We start from the raw sequence: 18,495 nt of genomic DNA, 5'->3' as shown, positions 1-18,495 counted from the left end.
ATTTTCAAGCACACCCATTACATAAAAATAGTTTTATATATATATATATACACATACACACAAAGATACACACATATACAAATAAAAATGTAAATTTACTTTGATTTACTAAGACACAATTTGAGAATTTAAATTTGTATTTATTAAAAGTCACTGACGATCCAAGCAGATTTTTTTTTGCACACACATTGGCATAATTAATCCAGAAAAATCAGGAGGTTACCGTATATACACCTGAAGTTCATATACCAAAGTATATGTTAAACATCAAAACACGCAGCATTACACCAGTGCTGAAAAACATTGGAGCCACGTCTGATTGGTCTAAAGGTTCAGCCCCTAATCAAGCGTGTCAAAGTCCGAGCAAAACAGCATGTTGTCGGTAACGAGAGGCTGGACGTGAATATTAGCATATGCGCTAATAATCCAATCAGTACGACACAGTTAGCTAAATTAACTCAGTCCGTATGAGGGCGTGAGAGGCGTCGCTCACTTCTTTGGACGTCCTTTTCCCGCCTTCATGCCCCGCCCACCTTTATTGCCACGCCCTCCTTTATTGCCCCGCCCTCCTTTGCCTCGCTGCTTGTCATCCTTCCTCTGCGCGGCTCTCGTGTCTTTCTTCATCCGTCCATCAACCACACGGAAAACGCCCTTGAGTCCGGCCGGACGCCTCACTTTACGCCCGACACCCTTCTTGGCCACAATATACGTGACGTCCTGCTTCTCTTTTCCCACGCCGGCCTTTTTGTAGATGCTGTGAGCAAAGAGAAGAAAAAAAAGTGTTATCACGAGTTTAACATGAAAAGTAGCCGACGCGTCGATGTCGAGACTGACCTTTTGAGCTGTGCCATTTTCTCTCGCTCTGAAATATCCACTGTGTTCACGACGGCTTCGGCCTTCTTCTTGGCCTGCTCCAGCTTCTTCATCGTCTACGACAAGAAAATATGCATTTAAAGGCCATATTCAGTTTGAAGTCAGTGAGTGTTTATCAAGGTTTCCTGCATCAGAAATAGTTTTTCATTATTTTCCACTGGATAACTTTCGAACATTTCATATAACAAAAGTACATATTTTATTTTATAAATTAAATTTTTTTAATAACATCGATCAAATTTATAATATAATACCATATTTTATTTTATAACCACAAAAATAATAAAAATGTTTAATTCATAAGTGAAAAATAATGTCGATATATAAAACTGTTTTAATGTTCTGCTTATGATTTTCAGTTTATTATTAATAGATAAAATATTGTTAAATAAAAAAGTAAACATCTAAACACACACACATATATATAAATAATATTAATATTAACATAACATGGTATTAATATTTTATAAATAGAAATATTAATATTATTAGAAATACAAAATAAATAAGAAAATCTAAATATCAATAAAAAATATAATACAGTATTTTATTTGTAAATATTGTATTAGTTTTAAAATAATAAATAAAAAATGAAATCATAGGTGGAAAGTCAGAAAATATTTTATATATACCAAGAATCTTTTAAAATAAAATAATAATGCGCTCTCTCTATATATATAATAAGACTAAACATCTATACACACACATATACATACACACGACACATATACATACACACTTTTTTATATCTATATATATAAAAAATAGGGCTGGGGGAATTAACGCGTTAATCTTTGCGATTAATTTGAAATGTTTAACGCGTAAAAAAAAAATAACGCAATTGACGCAGCACTTTTTTTTTTTGCCTCGTTTTAATGATTTCCTGTTGCGTCTGCTATTAAAAAGGCCGAAATATGCCGTCCCGCCCCTCCATGTTCGGCGGTCAGGTTTCATTCTCGGGCAGCTTTCATGAGCGGGTCTTTTCCGCTCGGTATGTGCGTCGCGCTCTGTGCTCCGCGCGCACGCGCGCGTGAGTGTGTGTGTGTGTCGGTCGGTCGGCGCGCTCTGTGCTCCGCGCGCGCGCGTGTGTGTGTGTGTGTGTGTCGGCTCGCTCTGTCGTTAATGGCCCAGCAGCGGCGAGCTCTCCGTTCCGTGTGTGTGCGCGTGTGCGTGTGCGTGTGCGTGTGCGTGCGCGTGCGCGTGTGTGTGTGTGGGCGGCTCTGTCGTTAACGGCCCAAAGGCTTCAATCATGTACTAAGCACTGGAAAAGTAAAGTCCACTCAAGTAACGTGAAATTTCTCTGTTGACTTCTGTTTGCTGAGCTGGTATAGCCATGCTGGGCAACAATGGTAAAATGACCTGCTCTGATCACATGCTCTGGTAATAATAGCTTTGTAGGACTATATTTTGTTTTAATAATTAATAAAATAATAATAATAATAATCTGTTAAATTGATTATGTTGATTGATTATTGAAAAAGAATAATATATTGATATATTGATGTTTAATATTTTAATATAGGGCTATTTTCTGTTCCCTTTTTTTCCTGTGTTGTTTAATTAGGTGATTCTAAGTTTAAATATTGATGATTACAAGCTTGGGGGAAGCGCAATTAATTACAGAAATTGTGCAATTAATTAGTTAATTTTTTTTAATCGATTCCCAGCCCTAATAAAAAATACAAATACAATATATTTTAATATTTTATAAAAAAAAAAAGAAACTTTCAAATCTACTGAAATTTAAAACTACTAAAACAAATTATGTAATAAAGTACTACTACTAAATTTAATCTAGTAAAATGAAATGGTAAACATCTATAACACCATTAAACAAATATATTATTAGTTTATTATAATAAAAACCTTCACTTCATAAATATCATCGTTATCCTTTATTTTATTTTTCTAAAATGTTTAATAACAGTGAATAACGCTAATAATTTTTTTCTTTTTCTAATGTCTTGACACGCCTATCTGAGAGCCGCTGACATCATCTCTCCTCGACAAACTCTTACCCGTCTCTTCTTGCGGGCTTTGGCCTCTGCCACGCGTTTGATGGGACGGGCGTTGATTTCCCGCCATTTCTGCTTGTATTCCTCCACCATGTCTTTGGTGACAGGAACAGGCCTCTTCCGGTGCTTCTTTTCATCGTCAAAAAGCCAGGCGGGAACTTCGGTCATGTCCTCAGAGTTCGCATACCTGCAAGAACAGCACGAAGACGACTTTATTAGCTCAGAAACTCGCGGCTAACGCAACGGCTAACCGACGTCTGCGCTCTCACCTGTGGAAGGAGCAGTCGACCAGGTCTCGCGCTCTCTTTTTAGAGGCGGCGATCTGAGCGCCAAGCGCCAGACCCTCTGCGTCAAGAATCCGAGCACGTTTATCTGAGAAACAAAAAATAATTACACAAATTAAATATAGCTGCAAGCAACAAATAAAGGGGACTTTTAGGGAGAGCTAAAAATCAAGGCATGGACCATCAGACCAACTGAAACAATGAGTAAAGACATTTGGAGACCGACAAATGCAATCACTTGTAACGTCACATTATTACTTTTGACCAATAGGTGGCGCTGACACAAAAATGATCTGTTGTGATCAGTGTTGGGTGACAATTACACAAAGTTTAGTGTCTATGTCAAATCTCTCCAGAGATACAGCCATCAAATTCGTTGATAAAGTATACGAAAAAAGTTTAGATTATCGACACAAAATCCGTAACATTTTTCCGGCATGGAGATGATCTGACTCGAATTTGGGGAAAATCGGACAAACGGTCGTATGGAGTTCGAAAAAGTAGCTTTTTTAAGAAAATCTAAGTCTAAACAAGTTGTGTTCAAAAATTTGAGCTTGATAAAAATAAGCCTCCAGTAAGATGTTGTTTGGCTGCAGTACCAAACGCTTCCACTAGGTGAAATTCGTCTCAAATTCATTTCCAATGCGCTCATTTTTGACTGCGAGGTACGGAAGCCCTGAACCGCAACGTAAAAAATAAATAATAATCCGCAAAAAAAATGTAAAAAAAAAAATAAAATGCTATCATTTCGAGATTAAAGTCGAAATGTTTCGAGATTAAAGTCGAAATGTTTCGAGATTAAAGTCGAAATGTTTCGAGATTAAAGTCGAAATGTTTCGAGATTAAAGTCGAAATGTTTCGAGATTAAAGTCGAAATGTTTCGAGATTAAAGTCGAAATGTTTCGAGATTAAAGTCGAAATGTTTCGAGATTAAAGTCGAAATGTTTCGAGATTAAAGTCGAAATGTTTCGAGATTAAAGTCGAAATGTTTCGAGATTAAAGTCGAAATGTTTCGAGATTAAAGTCGAAATGTTTCGAGATTAAAGTCGAAATGTTTCGAGATTAATGTCGAAATGTTTCGAGAATAAAGTCTTCCGTAGAAGTTGTGTGTGTGCTTGCCGTTATTTCACATTGCCGCACAGGCATTCATGCGTGTGCGTGCGTGTTTGTTTTTGTGTGTGTAAACTGGATCTACACAAAATAATAGCTTTTTACTTTTATCTGGGCTTTCAACAAAGGGATATTCCACAGGTCTACCAACATGGCATTAGGCTAGGACGTTATAAAATATACTGTCAGACTGGATCAAGATATCCAGCTTTATGAATGAATGAATGAATGCATGAATGAGGCATTTATATAGCGCTTTCCTATGTCTACTGTAGGCCTACACTTAAAGGCGCTTTACAATCATTTCAGGGAATCTTTCCTCAACCACCAGTGGTTATTATATTTGAGGAAATCACGGGATCCGGCCAAATGATTGGATACAGAATGATGCACTTAAAATGTATCCAGAACGTACGGTGTCTATTATAGACGGCAGTTCGACTTCACAAGCGCATGTATTTACACACACACACACACGCACGCACGCACACGCCTGAATGCCTGTGCGGCAATGTGAAATAACGGCAAGCACACACACAACTTCTACGGAAGACTTTATTCTCGAAACATTTCGACTTTAATCTCGAAACATTTCGACTTTAATCTCGAAACATTTCGACTTTAATCTCGAAACATTTCGACTTTAATCTCGAAACATTTCGACTTTAATCTCGAAACATTTCGACTTTAATCTCGAAACGATAGCATTTATTTTTTTTACATAATTATATTTTTTTTTACAGATTTTTTTTTTTTTTTTACGTTGCGGTTCAGGGCTTCCGTAGCGAGGAGCACAAGTGAGACTAATTATTTTTTTTACATAATTATTTTTTTTTTTACAGATTTTTTTTTTTTTTTTTTGTTGCGGTTCAGGGCTTCCGTAGCGAGGAGCACAAGTGAGACTATTTTTTTCAGGACCATTTAACCTGTTCGAATCATATCCATGATTTTTTTTTGTGTGTTCACACAGCAAGTGCCAACACCTTTACCAAGTTTCGTATCATAAAAAAAAAATGAAAAAAAAAGTGCACCATATAATATCAATATAATTCTGAACTGACTTGTTTTTTCCACTGGAACAACTTGAAAGTCATCGTCCTCATCAGCCGCTCCTCTCGTGCCGACGGCCGCCGAGGCGTGTTTCATTTGCGCAATTTCCCTGTAAAAAAACACACAAAAAACATGTTGTTGTTTTTTTTTTTTAGAGAACGGAATTGATTCTGCTTAGCGCTAATATAGACGAATATATAAACATCACCTCTCATCATCACCATCATCCTCGCTGCTGTCATCATCAGAGTCGCTGTCGTCTTTAGCCTTCTTCACTTCCTGTGAGGGCGCGGCCACTTCCTGTTTCTGTGCGATAGGCTCCGCCTCCGCTTTCCTCTTTTTGCCCTTCCCAGACTGCAGCAGCTGGGTTTGTCTCAGTTCACTCATGGCGTCTGTGTCGTCGTCCAGATCCAGCTCTGAAAAGATGTCCTGTGCGGAGAATAAAACGTTAAAATCTGGCCTAAACCGGTTTTAGGGATTTGCATTGGTCTAAATGAGCGATTCACACCTTGCTGAACCACATGTTGGTCTCGCGCTCTTTCTTCTCGTCTTTTCCTTCCAGTTCGACGATTAGCTCGTTGCCGTTGGTTTCCCCCTCGTCCTGCTGCGCGGCGGCAAACGAAACTCTGTGGGAAACACAAAAGCTGCGCTGAAATCCCACCAAAATAAAAGTGCTGAATCAACGACACACTGAGAGTCACGGTCTGAACAAACGTTTGTAACGTTTCATTTAATCTTCATTTTGTTTCAAACTCTGTTTCATAAAACACCAAGACATTTTATTAATTTATGTGAAATATTACAAACATACCAGTTTCTGAAAATGTTTAGTTTTTTACAATTGCTGCTACAATGAAAATACACACAATTTTAATTTATATTATAATTTATTTATAATGATATCCACACACAGTTTACAATGCAGTTTATATTTAGGTTTCAAGTAAATGAATTTCAATTATTTGTTATCTACTTTTATATATTTTATATGTATTACAAATTAAAAAAATGTAAACAATTTAAATATATTTTATGCATTTAAAAATTTTAATGTAAGCAATAAAAATGTATTTACTTTAGTAAAAACTTTACTTTTACTAATTAAAAAATAAAATATACATCATAAGTAAATATTATATATAACGTACATTTTATTTTTTAATTAAGTAAAAATAAAGTATTTACTAGTTTTTTATTTTCAAGTATTATTTATATTTATACTATACCTCTTTACAGTATAAATATTTATTTTATATTTTTATCGTATAGGGTTTTATTTTATATTGCAGTTTATATACAACATATTTAAGTTTATAAGTTTTATATTTTATATGAAATATATTATATTATCATATTAAAGTAATATATATAAATAAATATTTATATTTTGTTGTTTTAAATATATAAATTATATATTGTATTTAATATATATTTAATGAAATAAAAATATAACAAAATAATATAACAATATAAATATAATTATGTAAATAGTTTATACATATTAGATGTAAATATTTACATTAAATGTATTATATTAAAATAATAAATAATCAATATACATTCAGGTATAATAAATATGTAAAGCAATATAAATATGATTTTGATATTATACTTTTATATATATAAATATTTGATTCGATTTTATATATATTGTGATCGTTTTAAATATAATATTTACAGTTCATATATTTATTTTATATTATTTTTAAAAAAACAATGTAAAACACACACACATATATATATATATATATATCTTTTTTTTTTTCACAAGAACCATACTTTTTCTTCTTAGGCATCTTTCCCTCGATTTCTCTCTCTTTCTTCTCGATCTCCTCGAAGTCGTCGGAGTCGAGGTCGGAGGCCAGAGACATGCGCTCGTCTTCATCCTCGTCAGAGATGTGCACATCATCCTCTTCCTCGTCATCCAGCAGAGCGTCCGTTACCTTCATATCTCCCTGTGTCACGGCACTGAGACCCTGTGGGACAGATAAACACCATCAGCACAGTGTGAAGACCGTCTACAGCCGCCGCTGGTCTACGGGACGCCTCGACGGGTTCACTTGCCTCCGCCTTCTTGATGGCGGCGAGAGAAAACATGGAGGAATCGCTGGTGTCGGCGATGGAAACTCCAGGAAGATCCATCTTCAGCTCCACTCGCTCTCTCTGCTTGCGCTTCTCCTTCAGGAGCTTCTTCTTTTTCCTGTTCAACGACACAAACATGTTAGAAACACCAGTTTTCAGTGGAAAACGCCAGTTTACGTTCTTACAGCAGGGTTATGATCTTTAGCTAAAAATAAAAAATAAAATAAATTAGACACCACACAGACATGTTTAAAAAAACAACTACAAAGACAAAACAAAAACAAAATGAAAGTCATAAATAAGTCATTAAATATAAAAAAATCATATTTAAACATTTGAAACAAACAATATAAATTATATATATATATATATATATATATATATATATAGTTGTATTTATTTTAATATTTAAATCAAAATAAAAGATAAATAATAATAATAAAAAATAAATATATTTATTATTATTATTATTTTATTTAAATATTAAAATATTAAAATATTAAAATATATACAATATATGCATATATATATATATATATATATATATATATATATATAAAAAATATATAAATATATATTTTTATATTAAAATAAACAACAATATATAAAAAAAAAATAAAAAAAATAAAAAAAAGGTAGCACTTGAAATAAAACAAACATTAAATAAAATATTAGAAACGTGCCATGGGAACATTTACTTTAAGTACTAAAATAACTAAAACTAAATTAAATAAAAACAATATAGAAATATGAAAAGTAAACAACTAAACCTAATAAAAACAGAACAAAATTTCTTAAACTTTAAAATGAAAACAGAAAAATACAAGATAAATATTCTAAGTAAAAATAATAAAACCCCACAATAGACATAATCAATGATACTAAAACATCCCGGTGATTATAAATCTACCGTTTGAGATCAGCGAACTCCTCGGCTTTCATCTCCGCCAGTTTCTTCTCCATTTCTTCTTCCTCTTCGTCCGCCGTGTTCTCCTCATCCTTCTTCTCCACAGGCTTTTTCTTGCCTTCCTTCTCGTCAGTATCGCTCTCGTCATCGTTTGAGTCCAGACTGTTCAAACGCGCAGTTAATAGTGAATCTTTACTGTGCGATATATTAATTATATGACACTTATAATGACGTACTTGATTTCCGGATCCAGTTGCTTGGCTTCCTCTTTCAGTTTTCTAGCCAGGAACCTCCTCAGCTTGGATCTCCATGACAACAACAGACTAACAAACACAACAGCCAATCAGATTTCAGCTCTCCATATATGGACATTAGTGGTGGAACGGATCACAAAATTCCCGGTTTGGATCATTAACGTTTTTTGAGACACGGGTCGGGGGGGGTTGGGGTGTTACTTTGGTTTTCATTTATTACTTAAAGCTCACTTGAAGTTCTTCGATACCAAATTAAAAACTACTAGTCTAACTGATAAAGTTCAAACATTATTAAAAACAAGTGAACAGTCAGTAATAAAATAAGACCAAACACACAAATTACAAGCAGATATTAAGAGTAATACTAAATAACAAAGTTACAAAGTCTAACAGTACCACTCAGGGACAGAAATGAATAATTATGCCTAAATGTAAAATAACACTATTTGTTCACTGTATAAATTAAATATAGGTTCATCTTTGTTAAAGCTGTATTTTGTTGTTTTATTAATATTAATGACAGACGACAGCAGGAATATTAGGCTGATGTCACTTTAAGACCCAATAACTGACACACATCCGGTTTCTTTCTCAACTGTTCACTGATGACAGAACCCAGAGAATATTATTATTTAATAGTGAAGACAAGCATTTTGACATCATTTTGTGTGTGAGTGTCCGTTCAAGGGCAAGGAAACACAAAAGAGGAATCAATTTGGTGGTCGAGCGATGTCTGAAACACGGGTCTCTCTCTCTCTGCGTGTGTGTGTGTGTGTGTGTGTGTGTGTGACTGCGCGCACAGATGACGCACGAGTCATTAGGGCAGGGAGACGGAAAAAAATTAATCGATTCACCTAGCTATCGTGTTTTTTCGATTGTTTTTATTCCAGAATCGCTATTAATTCAAATTAAATTGCTTTATTTTTGTCCTTGCTTATAGACGAGGTTGACAGAAGTTAGCCAGTTTTGTTCCAGCAGAGGATGAAATGTGTCGGTATCTATGAGTGTTGAGTGACGTAAGTGGAGGCGTGGAAGAGTCGTGAGACTGAACGCACTGAAAGCCCTCGCGCTGCTCATATACTGAGAGAGAGATAAGACAATAGAGCTGCACGATTCATCTTTAAAAGACTGTGATCTCCATTCAAACACCCACGCGATCTTTCAATTCATCTGTCTATTAAACTTTGATAAAATCATATCCCAACATTCAGATCTGTGTTGCAATAGTTCAAATTATCATAGAAGTACTGGGATAAAAGTTTAAAGTTCAGATATAAACACTGATGTCTACGATATCGATCAAAATAGAGTGAATCAGCTTTTGATAGAAACGTTGCGCTTAAAATAAAGCATTTATCAATTACATTGTTTCACCACTAGGTGGCGACAGGTGACTGTTAAAAAATATTTGGGTTTCACTTGATTTTGATGGTCCCTTTAACTCTTTCTGTTGACTATAAGTAACGTCACACCTGCATGTCTACTAACTCTCATTAGAGTGTTAGTAGAGTGTTAGTAGAGTGTTAGTAGAGTATTAATAGACTGGTAGGGTTAGGGTTAGAATAAGTTAAATGTAGTTGCAAAGTTACTTATAGTCAGTATAATATCTGTTGGAGGAGCATCACAATAAAGAGTTAGTAGATATTAAGCAGACAGTACACTAATACTCTAATGAGAGTTAGTTGACATGTAGTTGCAAAGTTACTTATATTCAACAGAATGTGTTAAAGGGACCATCAAAATAAAGTGTTACCAATATTCGTTATTGCATCATTTATTCAGGAGAATGTAGTGTTGTATGATGCTTCTGAAATACAAGTCAGAAAGATGTGATGTTTTTGTAAATATGACTCATGTTATACATCATGTACAGTCTGTATAAGTGTATGACTTTCCCGACAGTCTAGTGTTTAAATTTTTTTTTTTTAATAATAATAATAATAATAATAATGCAATATCAAATCGCAATACTTGTAGAATCGCAATTCTTAAAAAATTAAATAAAATAATAATAATAATTAAATAATCATTTAAAAAATAATAATAATAATAATTAAAAAAATATATATAAATAAAAAAAAAATATTGTGATAGTATGGAATCTGGAGATAGATGTATCGTCCCAGCCCTACTAAACATGTCCAAGTTATAAACTTTCACTCCATTTAATCCACGAATCACACGCGTGCCGAACCGTGAGGCCTGATCCGTACGCATCACGATCCGTTTCACCCCTAATGATCATCCTACATATGAACATCACTCACCGCAGTTCCTTTCGGCCCAAGACTTTGATATCGGAGCAGCACTCTTTGATTTCTGAGGAAGTGATGGGGTGTGCTTCAAGCTCTGGGTTATCGAAGGTTATCTGGAGCAGAGAGAAGGACGTTAGGAGGAGGAACACATGTGTACTGATGTTCATCTGAAGGGGTTTAGAAACCTACTTTATTGGCTTTGCTCAAGAAATCGACAGGGTTTTCTGCCTTGAGGAACTCAGAGAGTGAGAAGATGTGATAGAGTGTGAGATCTCCATCACTGTAGCCTTCAGCCTGAAACACCACAGCAAACCAGGGGTTAAAGCAACACACACAGACACAATTAAACATCTCATCTACATACAAAGAGAAAATAATAATTATTAAGATATAATTAGGTATATTTGCTCTATAAAAATACATAGTAGTATACTACTAATAATATAATTATTTTTGTAAGTATTATAATATAATTCAAAATATATAATAATATTTGAAAATAATTTAAAGAAAAAAAATAAATACAAAAGTACATTCATGGCAGCAGAAGCGGAGTGTAATAAAACATACTTTGGGCTTTTTTTTGTTAACCAGGTCTTTCACGGTTTTCACTTGAACGTCGACCTCTTTAAACGCATGTTTGGGGTCGAAGAACTTGTTGTCAATTTTATCCGGAGCCAAAAAACCTGAAGGAAAAGAGAAATATATTCAGATGGATGAAGACATATAGATAGATGGATAGATAGATGGATGGATGGACAGAAAGATGGATAGATAGAGATAGATAGATAGATAGATGGGTAGATAGATGGATGGATGGACAGAAAGATGGATAGATAGAGATAGATAGATGGGTAGATGGAAAGATAGATAAATGGATGACAGATACACAGACAGAAGGGATGACACGAATGACAGAAAGAAAGGAGAAGTGATGATGTCACCCTGGCAGACGACGAAGATCTCAGCGGACTCGTTCCTGGAGGCCTGAGGTTTGGTGGCCTGGACTTTCCTGAAGAACTGCTGGAAGATCCACATGAGCGGCTGGTAGTCTTTAGAGCGGAAGACCTTCGTGATGAACGTGCCACCCTTCGCCAGGAACTCACACGCCAGCTTCAGAGCCATCAGAGTGAGACTCGCTGCAGGACACACACACACACACACACACACACACACACACACACACAAACATTAACCCTCTCACATAAGGCCGTCTTCCAATGTTGATCGCTTTAAATCCTCACTGAACACTTGTTATTTTCTCTCTGGCTTTTGGTTGAATGTAATTTGATGAACTTGTGTGTGTGTTTCTGTACTTTATCATGTACAGTTGTTAGACTGTCCAGCATTGTGGTCAGCAGAGGCCGTGTTAAATGTGCTCTACAAATAAAGTGCCTTGCTCTTCGTGTGTTTGGTCAAAAATGACAGGAATTTATTTTTAATGTACTAGATTTTAGTTCAATAATGTTTTTTTTATTTAATATTTTGTATTTTTAGGGGATTTTATGGCAGTAAATTATATTTATGCAGTATTTATAACTCCATTTATTCACTTTTTGAGCATAGACCTGAATATTACATTTCTATCTTAAACTGTGTTAAATCTAGAATGCTTCAGAGCGACAGACTGAAGTTTGATCTCTTTTCAAAGACGACACTTGGGATATTATTGCTGAAGTGAAAAAGTTTTAAAAAGTGAACTTAAAAAAAAAGTTACAGAATTTTACATTTATTGTTATGAAAAATGTGCAAAAATACTATTTTCAATTTTTTATATGAAATGTATATTTTCAAAATCACATTCTACTCTAAAACTGTGAGAAAATCAAAGCCATAAATCTAAACAAGCTGTCTTCAAAATGTGAGCCTGATATCTCAGTAACTGAGCCTTCAGTGAGATGTTGCTCGGCTGCAGTACCAAACGCTTCCACTAGAGGAAATTCCTCTCCCAGCTCATTTTTGACCGCCAGGAGCACAAGTGTGACTATTTTTTCAGGACCAATTAATTAATCATGTCTATGATTTTTTGTGTTCACACAGCAAGTGCCAAATCCTTTACCAAGTTTCGTACCATTCCCGTGAAGAACAACAATAAATGTAAAATTTTTCGGTCTAAAATGAGGACGAGCTCCACGTGCCGTTTCCCCGTACCTTGAGAGAAGGCGTCATGTTGCCAGTTTGCACCGACGTTTGGCGCGCCGTCATTGAGAACCACGTCCACCTTCCACGTCTGCAACTCCTTCCTGAGAGCCTGAGGAGACACAGTTCATCAGAGACGTGTAGAGCTGCCAAAACTACAGACTTCGGTATCAAATCAGTACTGAAATTTGAAAAATGGTAGATTTTTTTAAATTGAGATTTATACATAATCTCTATGAAAGCTCTATTATTTAACAATTAAATGAGCTTTCCAGTGATGTATTGTTGGTTAGGATACACAACTATTTGAAGAAAAAAATCAAAACATTGAGAAAATCTCCTTTAAAGTTGTGCATTAATGTTGGCGATTGAGTCGCGTTCACTCACAGGAATACATGTTTATATATTTACGGAAGGAAATTTACAAATTATCTTCATGGAACCTGATCTTTACTTAATATCCTAATGATTTTTGGCATAATAGAAAAATTGATCATTTTGACCCATACATTTGCCGTAAATATACCAGCGCGACTTATGACTGGTTTTGTGATCCAGGGTCACGGATGATGAGCACATGAACACAACGGCCAATCAGAGGTGTTTAAGAATACGCTCAACAGCGCTCAAAATGCTAGAGGGAAATGCTGGTATTGTCAATTTGTGAACATTTTCAGTACCGCTCTGGGGTGTGTTTCCCTAAAGCAGCGTTAGAAATAAAGCAAAATAACTGAGAAAAATGAGAAATAGTCATCAGATGCACGTCTGTAATTTATAGCAAAACATCTAGCGTTAATTTGATCTCGGAGAATACACCCCGAGAGTACGGGACACACACTCCTGAGCCGACTGCAGCCCGCGGACACACACACACACACACACCTGTCTGCACTTCTCCGTCGTGATGTCCTCCTGCAGCGTGACCACGCTCGGGATGCTCTTGATCGGCACCAGATCCACACCTGACATCAAATCAAGAGTCAAAACTGGATCTCTGAGTCCCAATCAGAGACGCTACACTTCAAACTCAACTCACCGATCACCAGACTCGACACGGGCATGAACTTGGACGCCACCTGCAACCTGAACACCAAACACACACGGGTCAGTCATCAATAACTCAGCCTGGAACTATATATAGTCTCACAATATATCGCAATACAACAATGCAACAAATATGTATCGTGGATAGTTCACCAAAACTTCAAGTTTTCAGAGTTTTAGTGTCAGTACTACATTAAACTACGCTATATAATGTATAATAAAGCAATGGGGGAATATGTGTGTGTCCTGATTATGCCAAATGTCTGATGTTACCAGTAACAAGTGGCCTATATTATTTTAGATATATCTAGTCAGTGACAGAGATCAAGCATATTCATCTACAATAATTCAGTATTTTCAGCTTCAGAATCATGAATATTGTTATTCTGGCGTCTCTATTGTCCTGTGCTTTGGGTTTCAGCACCAAGTCCAAGTCTATTCATTTACAAACTTAGCATTATAATCAACAGTTCATTTTTTTGTTAACTTTTTATCATATGTCTTGGAGTATCGCGATAATATCGTATCGTGAGTTCAGTATCGTGACATGAGGGTATCGCTACACCCCTATGGATGACGTTTGAGTTTTAGCAAATTCCCAGTTTCAATTCTAATATGGTAAACAAAATATTTGGATATCAAAACATATTATTCTGCGTCTTTTTGCAAAACATTCTGAATAACAAATAGCATGAACAAACACCAGCAGCCTAAAGAGCAACTAACTAAACCTAGACTAACTAATATAAATATCAAACATTATTAAAGACAAGTATAAAATCAGTAGCACAATAACAACAAGTAGCAATAGCACAAATAAACACGACCGAACAAAAGATCAGAAACTGAAATCAAACACTGCATAGTTTTCTTTTTATAAATAAACTATAGATTGAGGCTATGAACAGCTATTACATTAAAGCCTTATTAAAGCTATGAACGTTATTCAGTCAAGATCAGTACGTGATCGCCTCCTCATGTTCTCTGAGTAACGCTAATGATCAGGTTTATTAGGCTGATGTCACTTTAAGACTGAATGCATGGGTCCAGTATACTGATACACATGTGTTTTCTTCCTCATCTGTGTGTGTGTGTGTTCACCTCCTCATCTGTGTGTGTGTGTTCACTTCCTCATCTGTGTGTGTGTGTGTGTGTGTTCACTTTAGACTTCACCGACTGTTTCTGTGTGTTTATCCGCTGAAGTGCAAAATAAACAACTCAATTCAGTATTCTAGCGCTTGAATGGTTTAAAACCACATTAGAAACACAGATAAATTTTAAAAGTAATGCGTTACTTTACTAGTTACTTGGAAAAGTAATCTGATTACATAACTCAAGTTACTTGTAATGAGTTACACACAACACTGGCTCTTATGTTACTCTAATTCAGCATTTATGTTGAAAATGAAATGAGATCCGGGTAATAAAGTGTTTCCTCACCATCCTCCAGGAGCGGCACACAGATCCACCAGAGCTCGGGCTTTCTGGAGAAACTGGAACTTACGGTTCAGCTGAATGAGCTTGAAGGACGAGCGGGACCGATAACCTTAAAATGACCAACAATACACAAGCAAACGCCTTCATTTGATTACCACTCGTTATGATAATTCATGCATTACATCATACATGTAGGAAATTAAAACACAAAAACAAAATAAAACATTTCATAGTGTAAAAAGTTGTTAAAGGGCTATAAATTCACTTCATTAGACATTATTAAAATTTCATTAAACCCTTAAAATAGAATCCAGAACAAATACAATTAATAACACGGGCCCTAAAAATGTCATTTTTGTTACACTCTCAATACATTTTTTACGTTTCATAGTTACACTTTATTTTAAGGTGTCCGTGTTACAGTGTTATTATACATTTCAATACTGAGAACTAATAAATAAGCACATGTACAGGGTTAGGATTTGGTATAGGGTTAAATGCGTGTAATTAACTTTATTTTACAGTGTCATTGTTACATATGTTACATGTAGTTACTATAGTAATAACAGTAAATTATGCATAATTACATGCAAATAACCCTCAACCAAACCCGAATCCTACCCTAACCCTATAGTAAGTACATACAGTTAATTAATATTACTCAGTACTAAATATATAATTACACTGTAACACTGACACCTTAAAATAAAGTGTAACCCACAATTCATAGCAGGCCTAATTACTATAGTAACTACGTGTAACAAAGACACAGTAACATAATGTGTTACACGTTACATGACTTTAATTAATTAATTACACATGCGTTTTGGCTACTAAATTTAACGTAAGCGAACTAAATAGTTATAATAAATAGTTACTAAATGTAAACGGAAAATAAGGAATTTGTGCAAAATAAAAACAGCTCCCACAACACGATAAAAACACGGTATTAGCATAGACATGGTCTCAGATTGTAATACCATGCTAGTTTAATATGCTAGAGTATTTAACATCATTCTTGACTGATACTTTGAGGAATGACATGCTAACTTTATATTACTACGGCGAATGCCCACAAAACACTGTAATAACGTGGTACTTCGTGCTCTTTCTTAATGTTCATGTTTACGCGACTTACCCGTTTCTTTTGCGAGGTGATAGAATTTATCCTTTCTGGTTTTTCCGACTTTGAGTTTTTTACCCATGATTTCTGCTGCAAATCACCAGTTTTTACGCTTTATTTCCACACGCTTCTCCTCACCGTGTCGCGAGCACTGAGAGCCACACGTGTGTTCCGGCGGCGCAGAGAGATGACGTATTCCTCAGAAGACTTCTAATTATTTTTTTTTACATTGGAAGTTGTTTAATTTGTTTGGATCTTTTTTTACAGTCTATGGTTTGGATATTCATTTGTTTGGAAGTTATCAATTTAGGAATATAAAACATATATAAAGATCTGGGTAACACTTTATTTTACAGTGTCATTGTTACATATATAATGTAATATTACCATAGTAATAACCGTAAATTATGCATAATTACATGCAACTAACCCTCAACCAAACCCTAATCCTACCCTAACCCTATAGTAAGTACATGTAGTTAATTAATATTACTCAGTACTTACATATATAATTACACTGTAACAATAACGCCTTAAAATAAAGTGTAACCCAAATCTGATTTATAAATGAAGTAATAGATTACTTCATTATATACTTACTTCATCAATAGGTTACTATATATATCTGTTTTTGTTTTTTATTGAACAAAGATCAAAGGGGATTCACAAAACATTTAAAGTAATAGAAACTAAACATACAATAAATGAATAGAAATACATAGAAATAAATAACATGGGAAAAAACTAATAAAAAAACTGTCATCTTCATGAAATCAGAGGTAACTTATAATGAAACCAATATTTCTTTGAGAAATAGAGCAGTTTTAGTGGCTTACTTGTCACAGAATAACTTTAAATCAACACAGAAAAGCCTAAAACTGGGCGTATGGAGATGAAACTCGCCACATAAAGTTAGCAGTTTTATAATGTGTCGTCCATCTCCTTTTAGTCCCAAATCAACATCAGCACATTCATAATCTCACATTCATAATATCACATTCATAATATCACATTCATAATCTCAAAACTAGGGATGCACCGATCCACATTTTTTTACTTCCGATCCGATCCCGATACCTGAATTTGGATATCGGCCGATACCGATACTATTCCGATACCAGAGCTGTGTTTGCTTTAATATTATTATTATCATTATTGTTTATTTTATATGATGCTGAAATAAACTTCTCTCAACAGGCAAGTAATGATATGTTATGTACGTAGCCTATGTATGCATGCATTTATGTCCCAAAAGGCAACTTGAGGTAAGTAAGTTATAAGGTCAGAAAAGGAAGTCAGAAAAACAGGAAATCCTGTTAACAGGAAAAATCCCATTTTGAAAACAAATATGCAACTGGGGGTTTCAAATTGGTTGTCATGTCAATATTTATTACATTCCCAAAATGTCAAATACTTGCATCTTGAAATATAAGAAAAGTGCAAGGGTAAAAATCTTACACACACACTATCTGAAGGGTGATCCTCGCTCCGATGCAGTAAATGCTCGATCAACATCAGCATCGTGCAAACAGACAAGCGGATTTTGCCTCAGACGCGCGTCGATTTCGCTTCAAACTTTTGCTTTTTACGCACGTAAATTTTTCTCTGGACGCGCGAATGGATTCAAAATATTCAAACGTCCAACTAGACGCGGTAGACGCGAATTTGACGCGCTATTCGCGTTTGGTGTGAACGCACAGTAACGTGGTGCTTTTTTAAATGTTTGATTGCGTTCGTTGTGTTGTATGACGCGAGGCAGCTTCAAAGGACTCTGAATTACACCTTTGCAAACATTGCATTTTGCTGTCTTGCTCTGCGGTGTTTCCAGTGTTAAGTATTTCCACACAGCGGACGTTGTTGGCTAGCCGCAAACCGTGGAATGGATTTCGTGAGCGGGAGCGTGTCTCATAACTCTGTGTCTC

General features: G+C 35.2%; 1 protein-coding gene and 1 long non-coding RNA gene across 2 annotated transcripts; one reads left to right on the top strand and one right to left on the bottom strand.

Moving 5' to 3' along the window:
* Positions 1-119: 119 nt before the first annotated feature.
* ftsj3 (FtsJ RNA 2'-O-methyltransferase 3) lies at positions 120-16,750 on the bottom strand. Its single transcript, XM_082139007.1, has 20 exons — positions 16,589-16,750; positions 15,454-15,559; positions 14,006-14,052; positions 13,852-13,931; positions 12,982-13,081; positions 11,775-11,969; positions 11,401-11,516; positions 11,020-11,124; positions 10,843-10,943; positions 8,558-8,644; positions 8,325-8,483; positions 7,397-7,532; positions 7,112-7,308; positions 5,841-5,958; positions 5,541-5,761; positions 5,344-5,441; positions 3,158-3,260; positions 2,892-3,075; positions 835-929; positions 120-754 (listed from the first exon to the last, which is right to left on the bottom strand). Exons 1-20 carry the CDS (start codon positions 16,653-16,655, stop codon positions 490-492), a joined length of 2,580 nt encoding a protein of 859 aa, XP_081995133.1. The 5' UTR covers positions 16,656-16,750; the 3' UTR covers positions 120-489.
* On the top strand, positions 14,060-14,641 carry LOC309476536. Its single transcript, XR_014198247.1, has 2 exons — positions 14,060-14,153; positions 14,186-14,641. It is a non-coding gene; the product is annotated as an uncharacterized lncRNA (long non-coding RNA).
* Positions 16,751-18,495: the final 1,745 nt, after the last annotated feature.

This window comes from Leuciscus leuciscus, assembly GCF_965113295.1.
Source record: "Leuciscus leuciscus genome assembly, chromosome: 15".
Lineage (NCBI taxonomy): Eukaryota > Metazoa > Chordata > Actinopteri > Cypriniformes > Leuciscidae > Leuciscus > Leuciscus leuciscus.
The sequence above is the reverse complement of the archived record's forward strand: the minus strand, read 5'-3'. Positions and strand labels throughout refer to the sequence as shown.

Bases quoted from the DNA above. Each gene is read 5' to 3' on its own strand.
- ftsj3 (XM_082139007.1), bottom strand. From the start codon at position 16,655: ATGGGTAAAAAACTCAAAGTCGGAAAAACCAGAAAGGATAAATTCTAT. The intron at 14,053-15,453 runs GTGAGGAAACAC...TTTGGTGTTCAG, and splicing joins TGTGCCGCTCCTGGAGGATG to GTTGCAGGTGGCGTCCAAGT. The intron at 755-834 runs GTCAGTCTCGAC...CTTTGCTCACAG, and splicing joins AAAATGGCACAGCTCAAAAG to CATCTACAAAAAGGCCGGCG.